The 22300-nt window shown below is 30.3% G+C and overlaps 2 protein-coding genes across 2 annotated transcripts in view; both read right to left on the reverse strand.

Moving 5' to 3' along the window:
* The window catches only part of LOC129971842 (fibroin heavy chain-like), a 38377-nt gene extending 17170 nt beyond the window's left edge, over nt 1-21207 (reverse strand). The window contains exons 1-8 of the mRNA XM_056085817.1: nt 21139-21207; nt 20161-20265; nt 19570-20055; nt 11791-11895; nt 11198-11684; nt 4336-4373; nt 3565-3669; nt 2972-3458 (exon numbers count right to left, since the gene is read on the reverse strand). Of these exons, the coding sequence (XP_055941792.1) occupies nt 2972-3458; nt 3565-3669; nt 4336-4373; nt 11198-11684; nt 11791-11895; nt 19570-20055; nt 20161-20265; nt 21139-21150 (1825 nt within the window). The 5' untranslated portion in view covers nt 21151-21207. The remainder of the gene's footprint in view (nt 1-2971; nt 3459-3564; nt 3670-4335; nt 4374-11197; nt 11685-11790; nt 11896-19569; nt 20056-20160; nt 20266-21138) is intronic.
* Nucleotides 10375-12775, reverse strand: LOC129971629 (adult-specific rigid cuticular protein 15.7-like). Its single transcript, XM_056085577.1, has 4 exons — nt 12663-12775; nt 11791-11895; nt 11154-11684; nt 10375-10545 (listed from the first exon to the last, which is right to left on the reverse strand). Exons 1-3 carry the CDS (start codon nt 12672-12674, stop codon nt 11178-11180), a joined length of 624 nt encoding a protein of 207 aa, XP_055941552.1. The 5' UTR covers nt 12675-12775; the 3' UTR covers nt 10375-10545; nt 11154-11177.
* Nucleotides 21208-22300: the final 1093 nt, after the last annotated feature.

Raw genomic sequence — 22300 nt, forward strand, 5'->3', positions numbered from 1 at the left:
TGGGAGGCATACTATATTTAAACTGAGTTTAAGTTTTTTAGTTTTTATTTATATTAACGTCCCGTTGTAAAGCAAGACTAGGGCTATTATGGGAAGGACCTCGTAATTTTGAACCGCGGTCAGATGAAGAGGACGAAACCTGAGCTGGCACCCGTCTCTCCACACCACACCAGCGGGAGGAGGTTTGGCATGACGGATTTAACGTGCAACAGACCCCCTTACCGGAGGGTTCTTCGGTGTAATTGGGTCACGAACATGAAACCCAATGGCTCACAAGCCGAGACCTTACCACCAGGCCACCGCGGCCTCAACAGAGCTGAAGCAAAGTGTCTATGTTACATTTTTAATGTGCGTGATTGCATTCAAGATGGATTAAAAAAATTATAAAATACACATATTTTTGAACTTCGAAGTAAATAGAATTGAATAATTACAAATGATACCAAAATAAATATTGAAAACCAAAAGTACTTAAATTTTTTTTCTAAAAGCAGATACAAAGCAAAAAACTTCTAATATGAATTTAATAATTAATTAATAATGAAATTACGTACTAAATTTGAACAAAAAAATATGCATTAGATTTTTAATTATGAAGTTTTTTTCTAAATTTTTTATCGAAATTAAGAATTTGAGAAAATAGCATTTAAAGATGGAAAGCAGCATGAAACTGCATATCATGCAAATATGAAAATGAATATGACTCCTAAAGAATGAACGGAAAATGAAATTCAATGGTTTTATAAAGAAAACTATTCAAAAATATTGAATTAAAAGAAATAAAAAATATGATATATATATATATATATATATATATATAGATTAAGTTATCCAATTTTTCTGATAGTGTTCAGTTGAGAGATTGCTTGTTAAACAAACCCATCTTTTATCCCATGACTTATAAATATTGCAATTATAGATTTAAATTTGTTATTGAAAATAAGGAAAAAATATTATAATATAAGATGGCAATATCTTTTTCTTTTCATATTTAATGAATTTTAATCATATACTGATGAAAAATATTGTCGCAAAAATAAAAATTAACATTATTTGAAAAATATTTTGTTTCATATTTAAAAAATAGCGTATCATTGAAAAATACAATTATTTAATTTTTTTAGTGCAGAAAAATGGGAAGTGAACACAATCTTGTAGTTGTTGACAACTTGAATTAAATAAAAAACTAGTGTTTCACTTGACAAAGTTAGAAAAATGTTATCTTATATACGAAACTGCTAATTAATGACTTAATTAACGCACTAAGGCATACAAAGATGTTTCAACTTCTTAAAGTATATTAAAAACACTGATTATCATAAACATCTTTTTTTCCCTATTTAATCCCATTTATATGAAATAAGATAGAAAGGGCCCTTATCTTTTAAAATCGAAGAGTCCACATTTTACTTTTATATGATGATCTATATAACTGTTAATTAGAAAATTTTGACTGGACCTCAAAGAGAAGACTTCCCATTTAATGTTATTTAAATATTTTGTCAATTAAAAAGTCTACTTAGTTGAAATCTTGAAAGAACGACCTTTCATACTTTAGAAATTAAAATAAAATTTTGAAGGTTATTATGCTTAGCCCTTGCCGTCTATCGAAGAATATTTTGTTATATGGATTCTCGAAATATTTTAAGAAATACGCCTCAATGCTCTTCGATTAAAATATATGTCTAATAAGACACATTGCTATCTTTAGTACTAAAATTTAGAACAAAAATGGTGGTTTTAAGAAGCAAGTCCGTTTAATTATTTTATACAATAACCGGAAATTTGCTGTTTCTTTTTATTTTTATACCTTATTTGAATATGTTGTACTAAAATTTAAGAAAAATTGAAGACAATTATGATTTGTCATTTCAAAGAATTCATAAAATGCATTCTGTTATGTATAAATGTATGCCTACTTTTATCAGTTACAGTATAAACACATATATATTACTAAAAGGGAAAAAATGATTTTTCGTTCAAAGTCAAGAAATTCTTCAGAAACAATTGAGCTTCTAAGTACACTAAACATTGCTTCAGATATAATGAAATTATAAGAGCTATCAGTTAATGAGAGAAAAGAAAAACGGGACTATTTGAGCTGTTTTATGCTGATATAGATAAATTAAAATTTAAATAGATTCAAATGCTTTGCCTTTAGGAAGTTAAAAATAAATGATCACAAAACAAACAGATGCAGTTAAATATATTTATTTACAAGTCACAAATAAATTAATCTGTAAAAAGTGTCAAATCAACACGCATTCTCATTTTGATTTCAAAATGGAAGTCACAATCGCTATGTCATTTGGCAAAAAACAAAGCACAATGCAGCCCATGTACTTTAGATGACATTTTTTGGTGGTCCTGGAAATAAAAGAGAGAAAGAAATTAAATTATTTATTTAACTCAGCATACGAGAAAATGAAGCTTTGTTTTAAATTAAAATATGAAAACAATTGAAGTAACCAAAATACAAACAAGGTACACATTTTAATAAACTGGTTTTATCCGGTAGTAGATTGGAATAGATTTTTTACGTTAACTCTTGAAAAATGTACGTCTTTAGCAATGAATTTTTATTCCTTAGGAGTTTAGAACGATTTAATTAAACTACTAGAAGAAAATATAAAGTTTGAATTTTGGCATTGAATTACGTTAAAACACAAAATATATAATGTTGCAGATAAAAAAAAATATAAGATGTACGGAATTTTACTGGCAGAAAAGTGAGCTGATTAATGAAGCTAAAATGCAAAAACTAGGAAAATAATATCTTAAACCAAATTTAAAATATCATATTAAATGCACCATCAAAAAGACAAGAAAACGTATTTCAAATATACCATGGAAAATTGTTTCGAAGAGAATGTTAAATGTACGATTAATAAAATCCTCATAAAAAAATGTTAAATGTCAATATTTACCTATTTATTGTTGAAGAAGAAAATTTAATGGATCAGAGCTTTGCCATATCCAAGACTATATCCGAGTCCAAGAGGTGCTGCAAGACCGAGGGCGGCACCGTGTCCGATCACTCCACCATAAGCTACAGGGGCGGCGAGGGCAGCTCCATGTCCGAGAACACCACCATAAGCAACCGGGGCAGCGAGAGCTGGGGCGGCAACAGCCAAAGGAGCAGCGTAGGAAGCAGCATGTCCAACAACAGTAGCGGCTGGGGCTACATGGTTGACGACTGGGGCGACGGGTCCGGTGTAGGGACTGGCGACGAGGGCGGCTGCTGGGGCACTGGCGGTGGTGCCGGGTTCGTTAGTTTTGACAACGGCTCGGAATCCGTGTCCGTCAGCGACGTAGTCGACTCGTCGGGCCCTTCCGTCAATGTCAGCGAGGCTGTAGGATCCCTTCTTGTTTCCGTAGGCATCTCCTACTTCGGAGCGGGAGTTGGTGGCGCCGAGTCCGTCCTTGATGTCATATCCGAAAGCATAGTTGCCATATGCCTATATCAATAAGTCCAGTTTTAGAAGGAGGAATACATCGATCATTTAACTCAGAATTCTTTAGAAAATTGTTTTTAAGGACCATGTAAATTAGCAATTTACTTACATCTTGGGTTTGAGATCTGGCACTGACTCCGGTGGTGACCAGAGCACCATGTCCCAAAAGAACGCTGGCGTTGACTGCTGCAAGAGCAGCGAAGAGGATGGCAACCTGAAGAAAAATAAATTCGTTTTACACAATTTTCGATTTTTACCAAAGTCTGAAAATACTTATTTTAAACTTATATTTCCATTCCGGTTTTTAAGAAAATGTAGTGATTTTTTAGTTGTAGAGGATACTTTGTTTTAAATATATTTCATTAAGTATATCATTCTATCTTATCTTTTATTGCTTAAATTAACACAATCTATATAAATACCGAAAAATTAAATTATATTTCATGTAGAAGGTATTTCCGCAATTCTCGTAATATTTATTTGAATACAAAAATTTAGTGAATTTTTAATAATAATTTAGTGAATTATGGGATTTAGTGAATAATTAATAATTTAGTGAATAATTATAATTTAGTGAATATTAAGACGAAATTGGGCTTTTAATATAAAGGCATACACACAAATACACATAAACAGCTACATTTATTGGACTTTCCGTTGCTAATTTTACAAATCAACTATATGACTGATTATTATAATGTAGAGTTAGCCTTTGTGGTATGAAAAAGTATTTCTTAGAAATTTAATGTTGGAGATAATTTAAAAGGACATAAAATATGAGTTTATTCTTATGAGGAATTTTAATCGATGTTCATGAATTACATGCTAATGAAAAATATTATATATTAATATCAGATATGAAAAGAAGAAAAATTCTTACCTTAGCAAACATTTTTGTTAAAATTGAACTCTTGTGAACTAGTTAAGTTCTGATATCCAAACGAAGGTATCCCCTTTTTATATATTTTAAATGACAAGGGCATATTACAGGTAACCGTAACTCGAAACATAGAAAATCAGAAAAACCAGATGAATACCGTTTGACAACTCCACCCTGGAATACGGAAATTTACGTTTTCCCATTCTTTCGCAGATAAGTATTACCTTCGGAAATTAGTTCATACTAGTAAGAAATAATTTTCTCCAAACGTTGCCATTTTTTAATTTTTATTTTAACATGTCTAATAATAATAATAAAAAAAGAAACCATGAAAAATACTACGCTTAACCACGTGGAAAAGACGTAATGATTGTTGTGTTCTTATCGAATGCTTATCGACCTTCAAAGGAATTCGGAGTTTATTTATTCTTCATTGAAAATTGCCTTGCATCATTTACAAGGTTAGTTTGAGTTTTTTACTTTTTTGTGACTAGAAGGTTGTCTGTTACGGAAATGAGTAAAGATTTTTAAGTAAAATTCTGTTGAAAACTACGCTTTATTGCAGTGCTACTATTAATATGGTAAATTGAAATTATTATTTTAATAGCTTTATTATAACGCCATAGATTATAGCATTGTTTTATACTGTCCACAAATTTTAAAATTTAATTATCATGACATTTACAGTCGAATTGTAAACAATATTTGACAAACACGAATTATAAGATATCAAGCAAAGAAACTTTACAGGAAGATTTCTTGTTTCTTGATTTATCTAGTTTATCTATTGTCATCTGAGTTTGAATTAGGAACAAATAAATGCTTTTGATTTTAAAATTAGAATATATATATATATATTTATGTCTTTAGCATTTTGTTGGGATATTTTTTTAAAACAATGACTATTTTTTTCGGTAAATTGTCACATGTTTTATATTATAATAACGTATATTAGAAAATAACGTGGCAAAGTCTCTATTTCTATATACTATATATTTCTATATACTATATATTTCTATATACTATATATAATATATATAGTATAATCTATCAAAGTCAGGCATCGCGAATGCCTGTAAATAAAAGTCATATATCAAAACCGTAATTATAGGGGGCTAGGATAGACTGGTTGGTAGGGCGCTGCATTCGCATCCCCTGGATTGTGAGTCCGAACTCCACTGGCCAAAGACTCCCCGTATGTGTGGTGGCTGGTGCATGCATAAACCTCTCGTGGCCACCAAGTCCTCCAAGTCGAGACAATACCACTAGGGATATTCGATTAGAGGTGATAGCTTTCGGATTCAGGTCTAAATTACGATCTGTGGTTGAGTGAAAGAAATAAATGAATGAAGTCCACCCCGTAAAAAGGGTTGTGACGCGTGTGCGTCTCGGCTTAAAATCGCTGGCTTGTCTATAGCAAGTGCCATAAGGAACAATAACAACATAATTAGGGGACATATTTTTTATTCAGAAAAAATACTTTGACTATAAGTATTAAACAAAGGCTTATCAAGAATAGTATATTTCAAAATAAAAATTGATATTTTAATCACAAAAAAAACTAATTAAATAGTCTCTTAATTAAATAGTAGTAATTAATTCGTAAGAACTTTAAACTTATTAATTAAACAAATTTTACAGTGCTAATATAAATATGGTATACTCATATTAGCAATGCACTAACTTTATTATAATGTTATAGATAATAAAAAAAATTTATGGGCTTCAAGTCAGATTTTAATATTTGATTAACATTACATTCATTTTCTGTTTACAGTCAAGATGTAAATCGGTTTGATATATATGAGTTATAAGTTTTAAGATATCAAGCAAAGAATCTTTACGTAAATATTTTGATTTCTTGTTTCTTGAGTTATTTAATTTAACTTCTATCTTTATCTGAGATTGAATCGGCAATAAATAAAAGTTTTCAATTTAAAAATTAGTAAATGTATATATTGGTGCCTTTAACATTTTGTAGAGATAGATTTTTTTTAATTACTTTTTTCAAAATTTTTCCCATGCTTAAGATTTTAGCAGTTCCATTATAAAACAAGTCTCAGTTTCATTGAAGCCTCAGTTTACAGCAAATGCCGGTCATATGTTAAAGATGCCGACGTCCTGGCATAGGGTAGCGCGTTTTCCCCGTGATCTGAGCGTCCTGTGTTCGAGTCCCGGTTCGGGCATGGTTGTTCTTCATCTGTTCCATCTGTGAGATGTGTGAATGTGCCCCCATGTAAAAAGGAGCTGGGCAAGAGAATGTGATACATGAGGAGCTAAGACGTACTCTTGGCTAATTTGATTTCAATGACGATATTATTAGTTTCCCAATGTTAATTTTTATTTAACATTTGGTATTTCATTACTTGTTCCTATTCTCACTGGGCCTTAGATAAAGGTCACACATTTCCAAGGACATAACTGAGGAAGTCAATAGCATATTTAGACTGACAAGACTTTGGGTCAGAATTTGAGTGAATCCAATCTTGTCTAAGATTGTGCAAAGGTAGTATCATGTATGAGATTGGGAAGAATCATCTGCTTGTCAATTACAAAAGAATGCAGAAATTAATCATCAGCAAAATATTCTTATTAATGGAGAAAAAATTATAACATTGAATCCTTCTGTGAAATTTAGTCATATCTACTCCGCAGATTTAGTAATCCGTTGTAGCTACATTATGTACATGGCAAATGCTTTAACAGAATTACTTGATGTTAATGCCAAATTGTTGTAATAAATTTTGAGTGAGCCAAATGCATCACCATCAAACGGATGCGAATGACTGTTGTGAAGATGGAAGATGATGATAACCCCACTATTTTATTATTATTTAGATAATAGGAACAGTTATTTAAACTTCATGATTACCAAAGAGTAACAGTGAAGATTTTGTAGGACTTGGTTGAATTTGGAAAGTGGAAAAGTTATCTCGTAAGAAAAGAATTATAGTCTGAAAATAATACAAAGATTAAACGACTTAAAATTAATCTATTACAAAATATTCTGTATCAAATATTAGACTGAGACAAACTTAAAGCTCAGAAGTTGTTTCGTTGATATTTTTATCAGGAATAAACTTTCAGAACACAAGGAAATTAAAAAAAAATAGTGGTGACTCTCAAAGCATATTTAAATTTCCAAAATTACAATGAGTTTTAGAATTAGAATGAAAATATCTTGAGATTGCCCAGAGGATAAAGAGTTACATAGAGATGACATACACAAATTAATACCATTTTTTTCAATTGAGAAAATGAACTTGGATGAAATATTTCTAACTTCAGTAGTCAGAAACATTTTCTTCTTCATCAATTTCTGTTCGATTCTTTTCTTAATACATTCTTAATTGAATCTTCAAGGTAAAATGCGAATTCAGTGTTGTATTTGACATAATCAAAGTTGAAAAACAGTTCATCCAGTTTTTATGGATTCTTTCAGTATTTACATTTCTTTAAGCAAATAAATTTATGTTTGCATGTTTTTTTGTTTTTTTTTTAAATTTAAGCAAATTTTCTTCAGTTCATTTGTCTCCTATCCATCTCTTTTTTTAGATATCATGTACCTAATGTTTTTTTCCCATCATTTCAAGATTAAGAAAAGAAAACCTTGAAGTTAATATTTTTTCCCAATTTGAATATTTTATGTCATGTCTTATATTAATATTTAGGTTTAATATATCGTTATGAAATTATAGCACTTATGTGATATCTACATAAGAGTCCTCCCCCAAACAAAAATACTTTGAAAATGAATTTTTTTTGTCTAGAAACCGATATAAAGTAAAACTCTTTTAGAATTAATGTAATAGATTACTTATTTATTAAATTAAGTACAAAATTTGAACAAAAAACACCCGTTGTATTTTATATTATTAAGTTTTTTTCAAGAAAAAATTTATAAAATTTAAATTTTGAAAAAATATTACCTATGTAAAGCAGCATTAAACAGAATATTATGCAAAGGTAAAAATGAATATCACTTTCCAAACAATAAATGGAAAACAAAATTCAAGTGGTGTTAATTTTTATAAAATTTTGTTCAAAACATATATTATGAAAAACTTCTAGAATTAATTTAATAAATTGATTATCAATTAAATTAAATATTAAATTTGAACAAAAAATATGCATTAGTTTCTAAATAAAGAAATTTTTTTCTAAGGAGTTTTTATATAAATATAGAATTCATGGAAACAGTATTTCAATATATAAAGCATAATGAAACTGAAAATCATGCAAATGTTTTTTTAACTTTGGTATAACTAACTAATTTTTAACTTTGGGATCATTTTTCGTCCTCTTCCCTGGGTTTTTAACAACAACAACTAAAAGGAATATAAAACATCTGCAACGACTCAAAAATCATTTCATTTCAAAATGTATTGTTAATCTAACTCAAGCAGTAAATCAAGCAGGTGTTGTTGAAGGCATCCTTATATAAATTATGCTTTGAGTTTGTACTATAAAGTTAATTACTTGAAAATGTAAGAGAATTTGAAAGTTAAATTTAAGAAAATCATAAATAAGAAATTTAAAATGTTAAATTATAACAAAATGTGTGTGAACTGAAGAAAGGCAGGCGTAATTGCCAAAAACTACAATCTACTGAAAATTATTTTTAGATTGAGGTATTCAATTATTATTAACGTATTCATTTGAAAATCGTCGTTAAACAAGCCCAACATTTGTTAAATGAGTTATAATTATTATAATTATATATTTGAACTTGTTAATGTAAATGCAGAAAATATAAAATAAAATTCCAACATTTGCTTTTTTTACCTTTGCATTTTTTCGCATGACATGATTTGTCTCATATTGATGAAAAATATTATTCTCAAATGGAAATTTACCATTTGAAAAAATATTAATTTAGTTCATATTTGAAAAATGTACCCTATTATTGAAAAATAAAATTAATCAGTTTTAGTGCTAAAAATCTGAAGTAAACACACTCTTGTGATTGTTGGTAATTTAAATTAAATAAAACATTATTTCATAAGAAAGTTCAGAACGATTCTATCTTATAAACGAAATTACTAATAATTTTAATGACATTTATTTAACAAACAAATGCATACAAGGATATTTCAACTTCTTAATATATTTTTAAAATCTTATGAAAAAAATTTTTTTTTCGAATTTAATTCTCTGTATATCAAGTAAGACAGAAAGTACACTTATCTTTTAAAATCGAAAAGCCCACTTTTACTCTTATATGTTGACTCATGTAACTAGACTCAAGAAAATTTTGATAAAAGTTCAGGCATAAGTCTCCCCATTTAATGTTAAGTAAATATTTTTCCAATTAAAAAGTCAACACAGAGGAAATCTTGAAAGAACAATCTTTTATACTTTAGAATTGAAAATAAAATTTTAAAAGTTATTCTGTTTTTTTCCTTTCGTCATCAAAAGAGTATTTCATTACCTAGATTTTCTAAATATTTTAATACATACTTTTAAATATTCTTCGATTAAAATATATTTCTAATAAAAAACCGTGTTACCTTTAGTATTAAAATTTAAAACAAAAACGGCGGTTTTTTTGAGAAGTAGGTCCGTTAAATTTTTTAATACTATAATGGGAAATTTGTTGTTTCTTAGTATTTTATGTCTTATTGAAATACGTAGAACTAAAATTTAAAAAAGAAAGCTAAAGAAAATTATGATTTGTCAGTTCAAAGAGTGCTAAAGTTGATACTTTTATCAAATAAATATGCTTAAAAATTTTATATATTTGTAAATTTAGGAATATATTTTTATAAATATATATTCCTAAAAGTAAAGGTTATGATTTTTTATCCGGAGTAGGAGTAATGAGAAAAACTTTAAAAAACTGAGTTTCTAATAAAACTAAACAATATTCCAAAAGTAATGAAGAAATAAGATCTAACCAGTTAAATGGAAAGAGAAACCGAAACGATTTTAGCTCTTTTAAACTGATATAAATAAATTGAAACTTAAATAGATTCAAAATATTTTGCCTTTAAGAAAACGAGGGCATGAAATTAAAAATAAAATCACAAAACAAACAGATGCAGTTGAGCATATTTATTTACAATTCAAAATAAATTAATCAGTAAGAGTGTAAAATCAACACGCATTCTCATTACCATTACAAAATGGAGGTCACAATCGTTATTTCTTTTGACAAAAAAAAAAGCAGAATTCAGTAGATTCACTTTCTTAGGCATTGTTTTGCTGATCCTAGAATAAAAGAAGGAAACAAATTAAATAACTCACTACACGGAAATTTGAAGTTTGGTTATCGATCAAAATATTGAAGTGAACAAACAATTGGACATACAATTGAATCAACCGAAGTACACACAAAGTGTTTATATTCGAACAAACTAATTTATTATGATTATAGTTTAGAATAGGTTCTTGCCATTAACATTTGAAAAATTTAACATCTTATGCAATGAATTAGCATTTCTGACAAGTGTAGAACAATTTAATAAAGCTATTAGAAGTAAATATAAATTTTGAATTTTGGCATTGAATTAAACTGAAACATGGAATATATAATGTTGCTGATAAGAAAAAAAATTAAGATAAGGAATTTTAGGCAAAAATTTGTGACTACTATGCAAAAATAAATAAATAAAAAATAAAAAATGCAAAAAAATTACTAAAAAGCAAAAACTACGAAAACAAATGCTTTAAACAACAATTAAAATATAATATTAAATGCACCATCAAAAAGGTAAGGAAACGTATATCAAAAATACCTTGAAAAATTGTTTCGAAGAGAATATTAAATGTACAATCAATAAAAACCTAAGAAAAATATGTTAAACGTCAATAATTACCTATTCATTATTGAAGAAGAAAATTTAATGGATCAGAGCTTTGCCATATCCAAGACCATATCCTAGTCCAAGAGGAGCTCCAAAACCGAGGGAGGCACCGTGTCCGATCACTCCACCATAAGCTACAGGGGCGGCGATGGCAGCTCCATGTCCGAGAACACCACCATAAGCAACAGTGCCTGCAAGAGCTGGGGCGGCAACAGCCAAGGGAGCAGCATAGGAAGCAGCATGTCCAACAACGGTAGCGGCTGGGGCTACGTGGTTGACGACTGGGGCGACGGGTCCGGCGTAGGGACTGGCGACGAGGGCGGCTGCTGGAGCACTGGCAGCGGTTCCGGGTTCATTGGTCTTGACGACGGCTCGGAATCCGTGTCCGTCAGCAACGTAGTCGACTCGTCGGGCCCTTCCGTCAATGTCAGCGAGGGTGTAGGACCCCTTCTTGTTTCCGTGGGCATCTCCTACTTCGGATCGGGAGTTGGTGGCGCCGAGTCCGTCCTTGATGTCATAACCGAAAGCGTAGTTGCCATATGCCTGTATCAATAAGTTCAGTTTTAGAACGAGAAAGACATGAATCATTTACCACAGAATTTTTCTGAAAAGTTTTTTTAAAATCATTCTACCTTAGCAATTTACTTACATCTTGGGTTTGAGATCTAGCACTGACTCCGGTGTTGACCAGAGCACCATGTCCCAGAAGAACGCTGGCGTTGACTGCTGCAAGAGCAGCGAAGAGGATGGCGACCTGAAGAAAAAAGAAATTAGTTTTACATAATTTTCTATTTCTACCAAAGTATGAAAATATTTATTTTGAAACTTAGAATTCCATTCCGGTTAATTTTTTAAAAAAATTCTGATATTTTAGTTGTTCAGGTTATTTTGCTTTAAATATATTTCATTATGCATATCATTCTATCTTGTCTTTAATGACTGTTTAAATTTACACACACTTTTCCATTTTAATTAAAAGAAAATGCTAATTTTTTTTTATTATTGAAGCAACACTGCATTAATTTGTGAATATTTTTCATTAAATATATTGTTTTTAAGTATATTGTTTTTATTGTTTAACGTTATAAAATCTATATGAAAACCAAAAAAAAAAATTATATTCCATGTAGAAACATTTCCGTAATTATCGTAATATTTATTTGAATACAAGAATAAATTTTTTTCTTTTCCATGTATTCTGTGAGACGAAGTAGTATACTTTTAATATAAAAGTATAGAAAAATGCACATAAATCGCTCATTTGCTGCATTTTTCGTTGTTAATTTTTCTAATCTACAATATGTCTGATTCTTAAGATGTAGAGTAATCATTTTTGGCATAAAAAACTATTTCTTAGAAATTTTATTTTGGAGAGAAATTAAAATTTCTTAAATTATATATAGAGTTTATTCTTAGGAAAATTTTTTTATCGATGTTCACGAATTACTTCTTAATATACATTAAATAAAGTGAAAAATTTTATATATTAATATCAGATATGAAAAGCAAAAACAAACTCACCTTAGCAAACATTTTGGTTAAAATTGAACTCCTGTGGACGAGTTAAGTTATGATATCCAAACGAATGTGTCCAGTATATATATTCGAAATGACAAGGACATATTACCGGTAACCATAGCTGGAAGCATTTAAAATCAGCAAGCTTGACAACTCCACCCTGGAATAGAGAAATTTACGTTTTCCATTCTTACGCGATATATATCACCTTCGAAAAAAGTTCACACTCGTGAGAAATGGTCTTCTAGAAATATGTTTTTTGTTTTTTGTATAATGTGTCTAATGAAAGAACCAAGAAAAATATTTCACTGATTCGAGTCGAAAATACGTAATGACTACTGTGTTCTTATCCAATGCTAATCGACCTTTAAAGGAATGCGTCGGTAATTTTATTCTTTATCGAAAATTGCTTGATAACATTTACAAGGACACTTTGGGTGTTTTACTTCTTTGTCACTGGAATGTTGTCTGTTATATGGGTTGAGTAAAGATTTTTGAAAAAAACTTTATTTAAAACTATATTTCATTAGAGTGCTAATATTAATATGCTATATTAATATTTGTATTTTAATAGCTTTTTTATAATACTATAGATAATACTATTTTTTTATATGGTCCTGAAATTAAATTTTAAAACTTGTTCATCTTGACATTCAGCTTCTTTTCAGCTTGTGCTTGCAATATTTATCATTTATGAATGATAAGATATCAAGCACAGAAACTTTCCTCGGAGATTTTGGTTCCTTGTTTTTTGAGATCTAATTTATCTATTGTCATGATCTAAATTTGAATTTGCAAAAAAATGAAAGATTTAAATTTCAAAATGTGACTACATAGTTTTAAAAAATTGATTAAATAGTTTCTTTTTAGTAAGAATATAAACAATAATTTAAAATTAAAAAAATGTAAATTTCAAAGTCATTTTGGCAAGCAATTTGAATCTATTATGCTATTATTTAAAAAATGAGGAAAGTCCCAACTGAACTTTACAATTTGCAAAAAATAAAACTGTCATTACTTTCAGAATTCATGAATATTTTTTAAATCCTTCTTTTGTTCAAGAAGAATTACTTTTGAATCCCTTTTTAGGCTATTTTTAAAAAAAATTGGGAACATTGTTTGATTTTAGTGTCTGTAAATTTAGTTTTCCACCACTATCAGTTTTAATTTTTGATTTAACATTTGCTATTTCTTTCCTTGTTCCACTATTCTTTACTGAGCCTTAGATAAAGGTAAGGACATAATTTTGCATATTTAGACTGACAGGATTTAGGGTCAAAATCTGTTCTTGTTGTTGTTTCTTATCCCCCTTGGACTGAAAACCAATTGAAACCAAGCCCAAGGAATCGGGGAAAGAGGGGTGCAGTAGCTTTTGAGGGTTAAGACTCCTGAGCACCCGGGTGCAGATGTCTGGCTTTAGCTCATATGAAGATGACAAACATGCTCGTTTGCACAAACCCTTTTAAGACAGGCCCTTTCACACAACTCATAGAAAAAACACAGGGTAAAGAACAACCATGCCCAAACCAGGACTCGAATCCGGAACGCCCAGAAAACGATGAACACGCGGTGTCCATTACGCCCGCGGTTCAAAATCTGTGTGAATCATGTCACATCTAAGATACTGAGTTTCTACAATGGCTGTAATATGTATGAGAATTGTAAGAATCATTTCCAGGAATCATCTGTCAAGTACAAAAGAAGACAAATTAATCATCAGCAAAAATAGACTTATTAAAGGGAGAAAAAACTATAATATTAAATCCCTCCCTGATATTTAATCATAGTCGCATCATAGATTTTATAGTTGTTGATATAACCAAGTCATAGATTTAATATTCCATTGAAGCTACATCGTATATATCAAAAGATTTACCTGCATTACTTGGTGTTAATACCTAATTATTGTAATAAATTTTGAATATACCAAATTCAACCCCATCGACGAATGCGAATTATAGTTGCGAGGATGAAACAACTTGATAATTATGCTAGTTTATTATTATTTAAATATCAGTAAAAGTTATATAAGTTTCGTGGATACCAGGGAGTAACAGTGCAAATTTTACAGATTCGGTTTCATTGAAAACTGGAAAAGTCATCTCATAAGAAAAGAATTGTATTCTAAAAATAATATAAAGATAAAATGTCTCTTTGTTGTTACTTAGGGCACCTTACAGGCCCCCTGAAGAACTGTCAGCGATTTAAGCCGAATATGCAATAGCATCTGAGGCCAAAGACCCCTGAGGACCTGACGGCAAAAGACTGACATCTACCTCATATGAAGATGACACACACATCGGCTTGCACAACCCCTTTTCACATAGGGGCTCTTTCGCGCATCACACAGATAGAAAGCAGGGAAAAGAACAACCATAGTCGAATGGGGACTCGAACCCGGGACGTCCAGATCAAGAGAAAGACGCGCTACTCCTAGACCAGGACGCCGGTAAGGTTTTGTTATTAGAAGTGACTATTAAGAAAGAGCTTTAAACAACCTAATTTGAAAAAAGTATTGAAAAAATTAAATTTGTTAGCAATAATAATTGTTAAGATCAAACTCATAATAAATGAAATAAATTGATACACTTAGTGAGTTAATTTACAAAATCCAATAACTCATTTGCGTCTTTCTGATAGTAAAAGCCTTACTTCTATACTGAGCCCGGGACGCACAGATCACGAGGAAGACGTGCTACCCCTTGGCCAGGTAGCTGGCATAAAACCTCTTAGAATTAAATTATTACAAAATATCTGTAGCAAATCTTAGACTGAGAAGCTTAAAATTCAGAAGCTGTTTCATTGATATTCTTTAGGAGTAATCTTTCAGACGAAAAGGAACGTCAAAAAATTATTGAGGATCTCAAAGTAGATTTAAATTTTCAAATTACAATGATTTTTAGAACTGGAATTGTCTTAAGTTTGGCCATATGAGAAAAAGTTACATTGAGATGGCCCACACAAATTACATTTTCCTTAGTTGAAAAAATCAACTTATATGAAGTATTCTAAGTTCCCTCCAAATAAGATTTTTTTTATCTACTCAAAGGAATAACACACCATGGTTGTCAGAGTTACAGCTTTCTACAGTTTTACATCTAAATATACAAAAAGTTTTGGTTGGTTGTAAGAAAATGAGAGTTTGAACAAAATAAAACAATTAAGCTATTGAGATACGTCATATTGTTACATACATCAATAATGTTAAGGAAATTTAATATCACTAAGTCCGAACAGTCATCGGGTCGGCTTGAAGTGGGTGTATGGTGAGAAAACACTGAGCAGGCCTCAATAACGGACGACAACTTTTATTGAACACTGAGATACTAACACAAAGATAACAAATATATATAGCCGAGACGAAGACAGGTAACACACAGTATTCCACAAGGATTAATCGGTAGCAATAACAACCACAGCACACAAAGCGGTCAGACAGAATTCAGCAGAAGGAGGGAATTTGCGTAGCTTCACCTTGTGTCCTCTCCAAACGTCTGCAATTCCCATTGTCTCCTCGATTTAGCTGTATTCAACTGTCGACTCATTACTCTACGACTGGCTACTCTACATACGACTCGTTGCTGCTTCTAAAATAAACGCCTGGACTCAGCACACAGCTGAGTTTAGTAATCGCTTCAGCTCCGAACAAAGCTCTTCTTCTCTGACTATTCCGCCGTTACTTCGCTATCCTCTCGGCGACTCTATACACAACTCCGATTGATTTCAGCTTGAGATTGTCGGCTTTTTGTAATTCCCGGGAGAGGGACCGAGAAGGTTCTGAACCAAACCAGGCGTATCTCGATTTCTATAGGCTGAACTGCTAAAATTCTCGAAGTTTTAAATAATATCTATTTTGTCACCGAAGTTGCCAAATTTGCCGCCAATTAGCCAAATGGTTGCGAAGTTTGTCGTGAAGTTCTGAGATCACTGACGCGGCACCCAATCAGTTTCCAACAGAGCTGATAGTAGAAGCTCTGAAGCTCAATCACATTTTATGTTCAAAACAAGGCAAACTTTCCAAACACCTCCCAATATTGAGAATTTTCCCATTTTAAGCAAAAGATATAAAATGTTCTATTTTTTAAAAGCATCAGAGTGCATATATATATATATATATATATATATATATATATATATATATATATATATATGCACTCTCACTCATTCTTTTTAAGAAATAATATGACAGCCATTGAAAAACATCTATACTCAGCGAAACAACTTATTGCACCAACTGTTCTAAGAAAAGTAAATGCGATTTTTTTAATACTGTTTTGCTTTAGCTTGATTATGTTTATTGATGAGCATACTATTTGTAATTGCATGCCTCGAAAATTTTTGATTAAAACCATAATGATAAGCAATAAGACAGGAAGACGGACAGACGAAGAGACGGATGGAAGTAGTATAGACATATTACACAATTTATAGAAGATAGACTTCCCTTCTATAAATTGTGTAATATGAAACACATTGTACAGAATCTAGGTGATGTTATTAGGAAACCATATAAAGTCAAGACTGATAAATGAAGCCCGAAAAATTATCAATTACCATTCCACGATGTTTTGGATAAGAAGCTTGTAGTTAGTTCGGGAATGAAGTGATTATAATTTATCTGACAGATCTCTTGTATAGTACGAGTGAAGTACATTTTCTATTTTTTTCCCAGCAAAATGTGCTCATATTTCTTGCCTTTTATTAATAGAGTTATCATAATTGCTGAGAAGTAATACAAGAGTTCAGTATAAACACGAAAAAAGTGGTAAAAAAGGATAATTGAAAATTGAAAAGATAGATTATGGTATAAATTTTCGCAAATATGAGAATAGCAAGTGAAGATACTTGAATTACAATCATTTGTAAATTAATTTTAAATTAAAATTTATTTTAATTTTAGGTTTACCATAGAATAATAAAACATAAGTTGCATTTGAAAAATGTAATTTAACTGCAATATATATATATATATATATATATATATTACATTTTTGTACTAAAAAATATGAATTAAGCAACATCTTGGAATTGTGGATAAATTGAACTAATTAAAAGATATGTGGATTTCAGATTTGGAAAAACTTTATCATTTATATCAAACTATAATGGGTGATATTTGTTTAAAGTCCAAATCGATACAGGGAACTCTCAGCTTCTTAATGCATATCAAATGCATGCTTTTACATAATAAAAATCTTTTTTTCAGAATTTAATTCCATTTATATTAGATCAGATAGCAAGGTCCCTTTCAGTAAGGAAGAGTTCATTATCAAACTTTAATGATGCACGCAATCAGAGATTTTTTAAAATTTTGGCATAATTTCAAACAAAAGATTTTCCATTAAATAATAGTTGAATATTTCTTGCAATTAAAAATACTTATATTGTTGATAGTTTGATTGAATGTTAAATAAAAATCGAATTATGAGGATTCTTTTATTTAGGCCCTGATGTAAACTGCAAAATAATTTATTACCCTAGTTCTCAATAGGGAGCCTAGGGAGCATTCTAGGGGTCCTCAAAATGAGGATGAGATGCTTCCGGCATGAGGATTGGATCTAGCCAGCCTGGAGGGTACATAAATAGATGGGGGTCTGAATCCTCCTATCGATGACGGGACTTACTTCCTTCGGGTAGGGTGGTGCGGTGGCCGGTGATGGCTCTTAGGACTCAACCACAGTTCCCGTCAGTGTTGCTGTTACGGCGGTCCGGTCATTCAATATTTATTATCCGTGTGCCATCGGGCTGTCGGAGAGTCAATGATATGACTTACCCTAGTTCTCATTTTTTTAATTAAATGCTATTTGGTTTTTAATAAAAAAATTTCTAAATAAAATGACTCTTAACGATGCTATTTTATTAATGACATTTAATGCAAAAACAGTTGTTTTAACTGAAACAAAATCAGTTTAATGACTTTTATGCTGAAACAAAATATGTCATGTTCTTTTTTTTTTTTTTCTTTTTTTGTCCTAATAAATGTTATTTATTAAAATTGATTTTTGAAAAGTGTGATCAAAAAATTAAAAAAAAAATAAATTATTACAAGACAAACACATGCATTTCAATATATTTATTTACACTCCAGGCTTGAAATAAATTAATCTAGAATTGACATATTGGTGAATATTTTTATTAAATAAAGATCGTAATTGTTACGTCATTGGCCAAAAATGATGCACAATATAGATGATGTATTTTGGTAGCTTTTTTCTGCTGATCCTAAAAATAAACAAATAAAGATATTAAGTTCTTTGTATAAATCATTGCATTTACTGAAAACTAAGATTAGTAATAACAAAATTGGAATAAAGTTTTGCTACCAGTTTTTGAGAAATTTATCAGCCTTAAACAACTAATCTCTAATTTTTGATTCTTTTATAATGATTAAATTAAATTGCCATCCAAAACGAAATATAAAATACCGCCTGAAATTAAATTAAAAAAGTGGAATGTATATGCAAGCTGCAACATAAATTAATGAATTTTATAGGAAAACAAGCGTGTTTAATCAGTTAAATGAATATAAAAGGCAAAGGCGAAACATGTATATTTTCGAAAACCCTCTAGAAAAGTATATTATGTTCATCACAAAGAGAGACTTAGACAATTATTCTAAATGTATTATTAAAATAATCATAAAAAGTATATAAAATGTGCAATAAAAAATCTAATATAAATATGTTATGAATGAAAATCGCATAATATAGCTTTAAGAATTAATTAAATAGATAATTTAAGAGAAAATATAAAAGAATGTATTATTCTTGTAAAAATATGCTATACATATTATTAAAAACAAAACGTATATTATATATAATCAAAAGAACTTTAGAATAGTATATTAAATGTATAATAAAAATTACAATATTTACCTTTTCTTGAAGAAGAAAGTTTAATGGATCAGAGCTTTGCCGTATCCAAGACCATATCCGAGTCCAAGAGGAGTTCCAAGGGCGGCACCGTGTCCGATAACTCCACCATAAGCTACAGGAGCGGCGATGGCAGCTCCATGTCCGAGAACACCACCATAAGCAACAGGGGCAGCTAGAGCTGGGGCGGCAACAGCCAAGGGAGCAGCGTAAGAGGCAGCATGACCAATAACGGCAGCTGCAGGGGCTACGTGGTTAACGACTGGGGCGACGGGTCCAGCGTAAGGACTGGCGACGAGAGCAGCTGCTGGGGCGCTGGCGGCGGTTCCAGGTTCGTTGGTCTTAACAACGGCTCGGAATCCATGTCCATCAGCGACGTAGTCGACTCGTCGGGCCCTTCCGTCAATGTCAGCGAGGGTGTAGGATCCCTTCTTGTTTCCGTGGGCATCGCCTACTTCTGATCGGGAGTTGGTGGCACCGAGTCCGTCCTTGATGTCATACCCGAAAGCGTAATTGCCATATGCCTATATTAATAAGTTCAGTTTTAGTACGAATTGCATATCAATTATATATGGTATATTTTTACAGAAAATTGTCTTTTACTATACTGTATATTAGAATTTACTTACATCTTGGGTTTGTGATCTGGCACTAACTCCTGTGTTGACCAGTGCACTATGTCCGAGAAGGACGCTGGCGTTGACTGCTGCAAGAGCAGCGAAAAGGATGGCGACCTGAAGAAAAATAAATCAGTTTAGTTAACTTAGTTTTTTTTTAGTTTTTAACTTAGTTAGTTTTAACTCCGATATTAAAATCTTTTAAAAGTATTTTTTTTAGTTTTTAACTTAGTTTTAACTCCGATATTAAAATCTTTTAAAAGTATTTTTAAAGTTTTAAATGTAGTCTTCTTGTTTTAGAAAAGGAGTTATATTTGATTTTCATCGAAATAAATTTCTTAAAATGTATCCATTGTCTCTTTTTTAACTTCTTGATTTTAATAGGTCTATAAAAAGGAAATGATTTCTTTTCAATGTTGAAATATTTCCGTTTTTGTGTTATTATTTATTTTGATTCGTGAATTCCTTATAATATGCTTTTTTATTTGTAAGATCTTGAAGGTATTAAATCTTCTGTGAGACATAACTTCTTTTTTTATATTAATTTTACAAATCAACTTCATAACTGCTTCTTAAAATATCGGTTAAATATGTATGGTATGAAAAAGCATTATATATAAATTTAATGTTGAAAAGAAACTAGAAAAATTTTTGAATAAAAAAATGAAAAGTATTTATATTCTTAAGGAAAATTTCCATAGATGTTCAAGAATTACTTCTTAATATAAAAAAAAAGAAAATGAAAATTTGGTGTTTTAATATCTTAATATACCAATAGTAATATGAAAAAGTTTTATATAGGTATTTAATACCAAAGATTAATAAGCAAAATCAAAATCAAATTATGAAACATTACTGGTGTTTATTTAAACAGATAATTTTCATCGGTGTTCACAAATGGTTTTCTTAACTTATGGAATCAAGCGAGAATATATCAAATTTAAGAATATATTGATGTCGAATATGAGAAAATGTAAGAAATTCACTCACCTTAGCAAACATTTTGGTTGAAATTGAACTCTTGTGGACGAGTTAAGTTATGTTATAAAAACGAATGTGCCCATTTTATATACTGGAAATGGCAAGGACATATTACCGGTAACCGTAGCTAGAAGCATTTAAAGTACCATTGACGACTTCCCCTTGGAATAAGGAAATTTACAGTTTTTCATTCTTTTGTTGGTAGGTATGACCGTCAGAAATTAGTCCATACTGGTGAAAAATGATCATTAGTAAAAACTGTTCTTTTTTTAGTTTTTATTTTAATATGCTTAACGAAAAAAAACATTTTGCTGATCAACATTGAAAATATGCAATGATTACGGCATTCTTATCAAATACAATTCGATATTTAATGGAATGCATTGGTAATTCATTCATCATGGAAAATTTAATTTATTCATCACTGACCCTTTTGCAAGGTCAGTTTGGGTGTTTCCCTTCTTTAAGATTAGAAGGTTATCTGTTTCCAACCTTATTATTATTAGATGAGAAATATTTTAAATATAATTTCATTTAAAAATTTATTTTTTACAATGCTTAAAATTTTAACTTTAAAAACTAATTAATATTAAAAAAAATATTGCGTTGTCATTGACGCTTCGAGATAACATTATATTTTCCATTTCTTATAGGGTGCACAAATCAAATTATAAAAAATTTAGATATTAAAATGGAGCGTATTTTGATAACAGTCGAACTGTTATTCACATTTGACATATCTAAATTAAAAATATCAAGGAAAGAAAATTTGCTTGGAGATGCTTCATTGCGGATTCCTTCAGGCAACTGTTTCATCTAGAACAATAATCTGAATTTAAATAGGCAACATATAACTTTTTTTTAATTTTTGAAATAGAAAAAATGTGAATTCTAATGCCTTTTAAATTTTGTAAATTAATTTTTTGAAAGAAATGACTTTCTTTTTTTCAAAAACACCTGTCCCATGCGTGATATTGCAGTAGCTCACATAGAATTCACTTTTTAATAAAAAAATTAAATTTATTAATTAAAAAAAATAAAATTTTGAATTTCTAGATTGTTTTTGCATGTGCAGTTATAGATTTGTACATGCATTTTTGTATTTGCATGTATTCCACTGCATGATAATTTCCATTTTGTGATTGACATCATTGTTAATTTTAACTATCTT

This window comes from Argiope bruennichi, chromosome 6 (assembly GCF_947563725.1).
Source record: "Argiope bruennichi chromosome 6, qqArgBrue1.1, whole genome shotgun sequence".
NCBI classification, from domain to species: domain Eukaryota; kingdom Metazoa; phylum Arthropoda; class Arachnida; order Araneae; family Araneidae; genus Argiope; species Argiope bruennichi.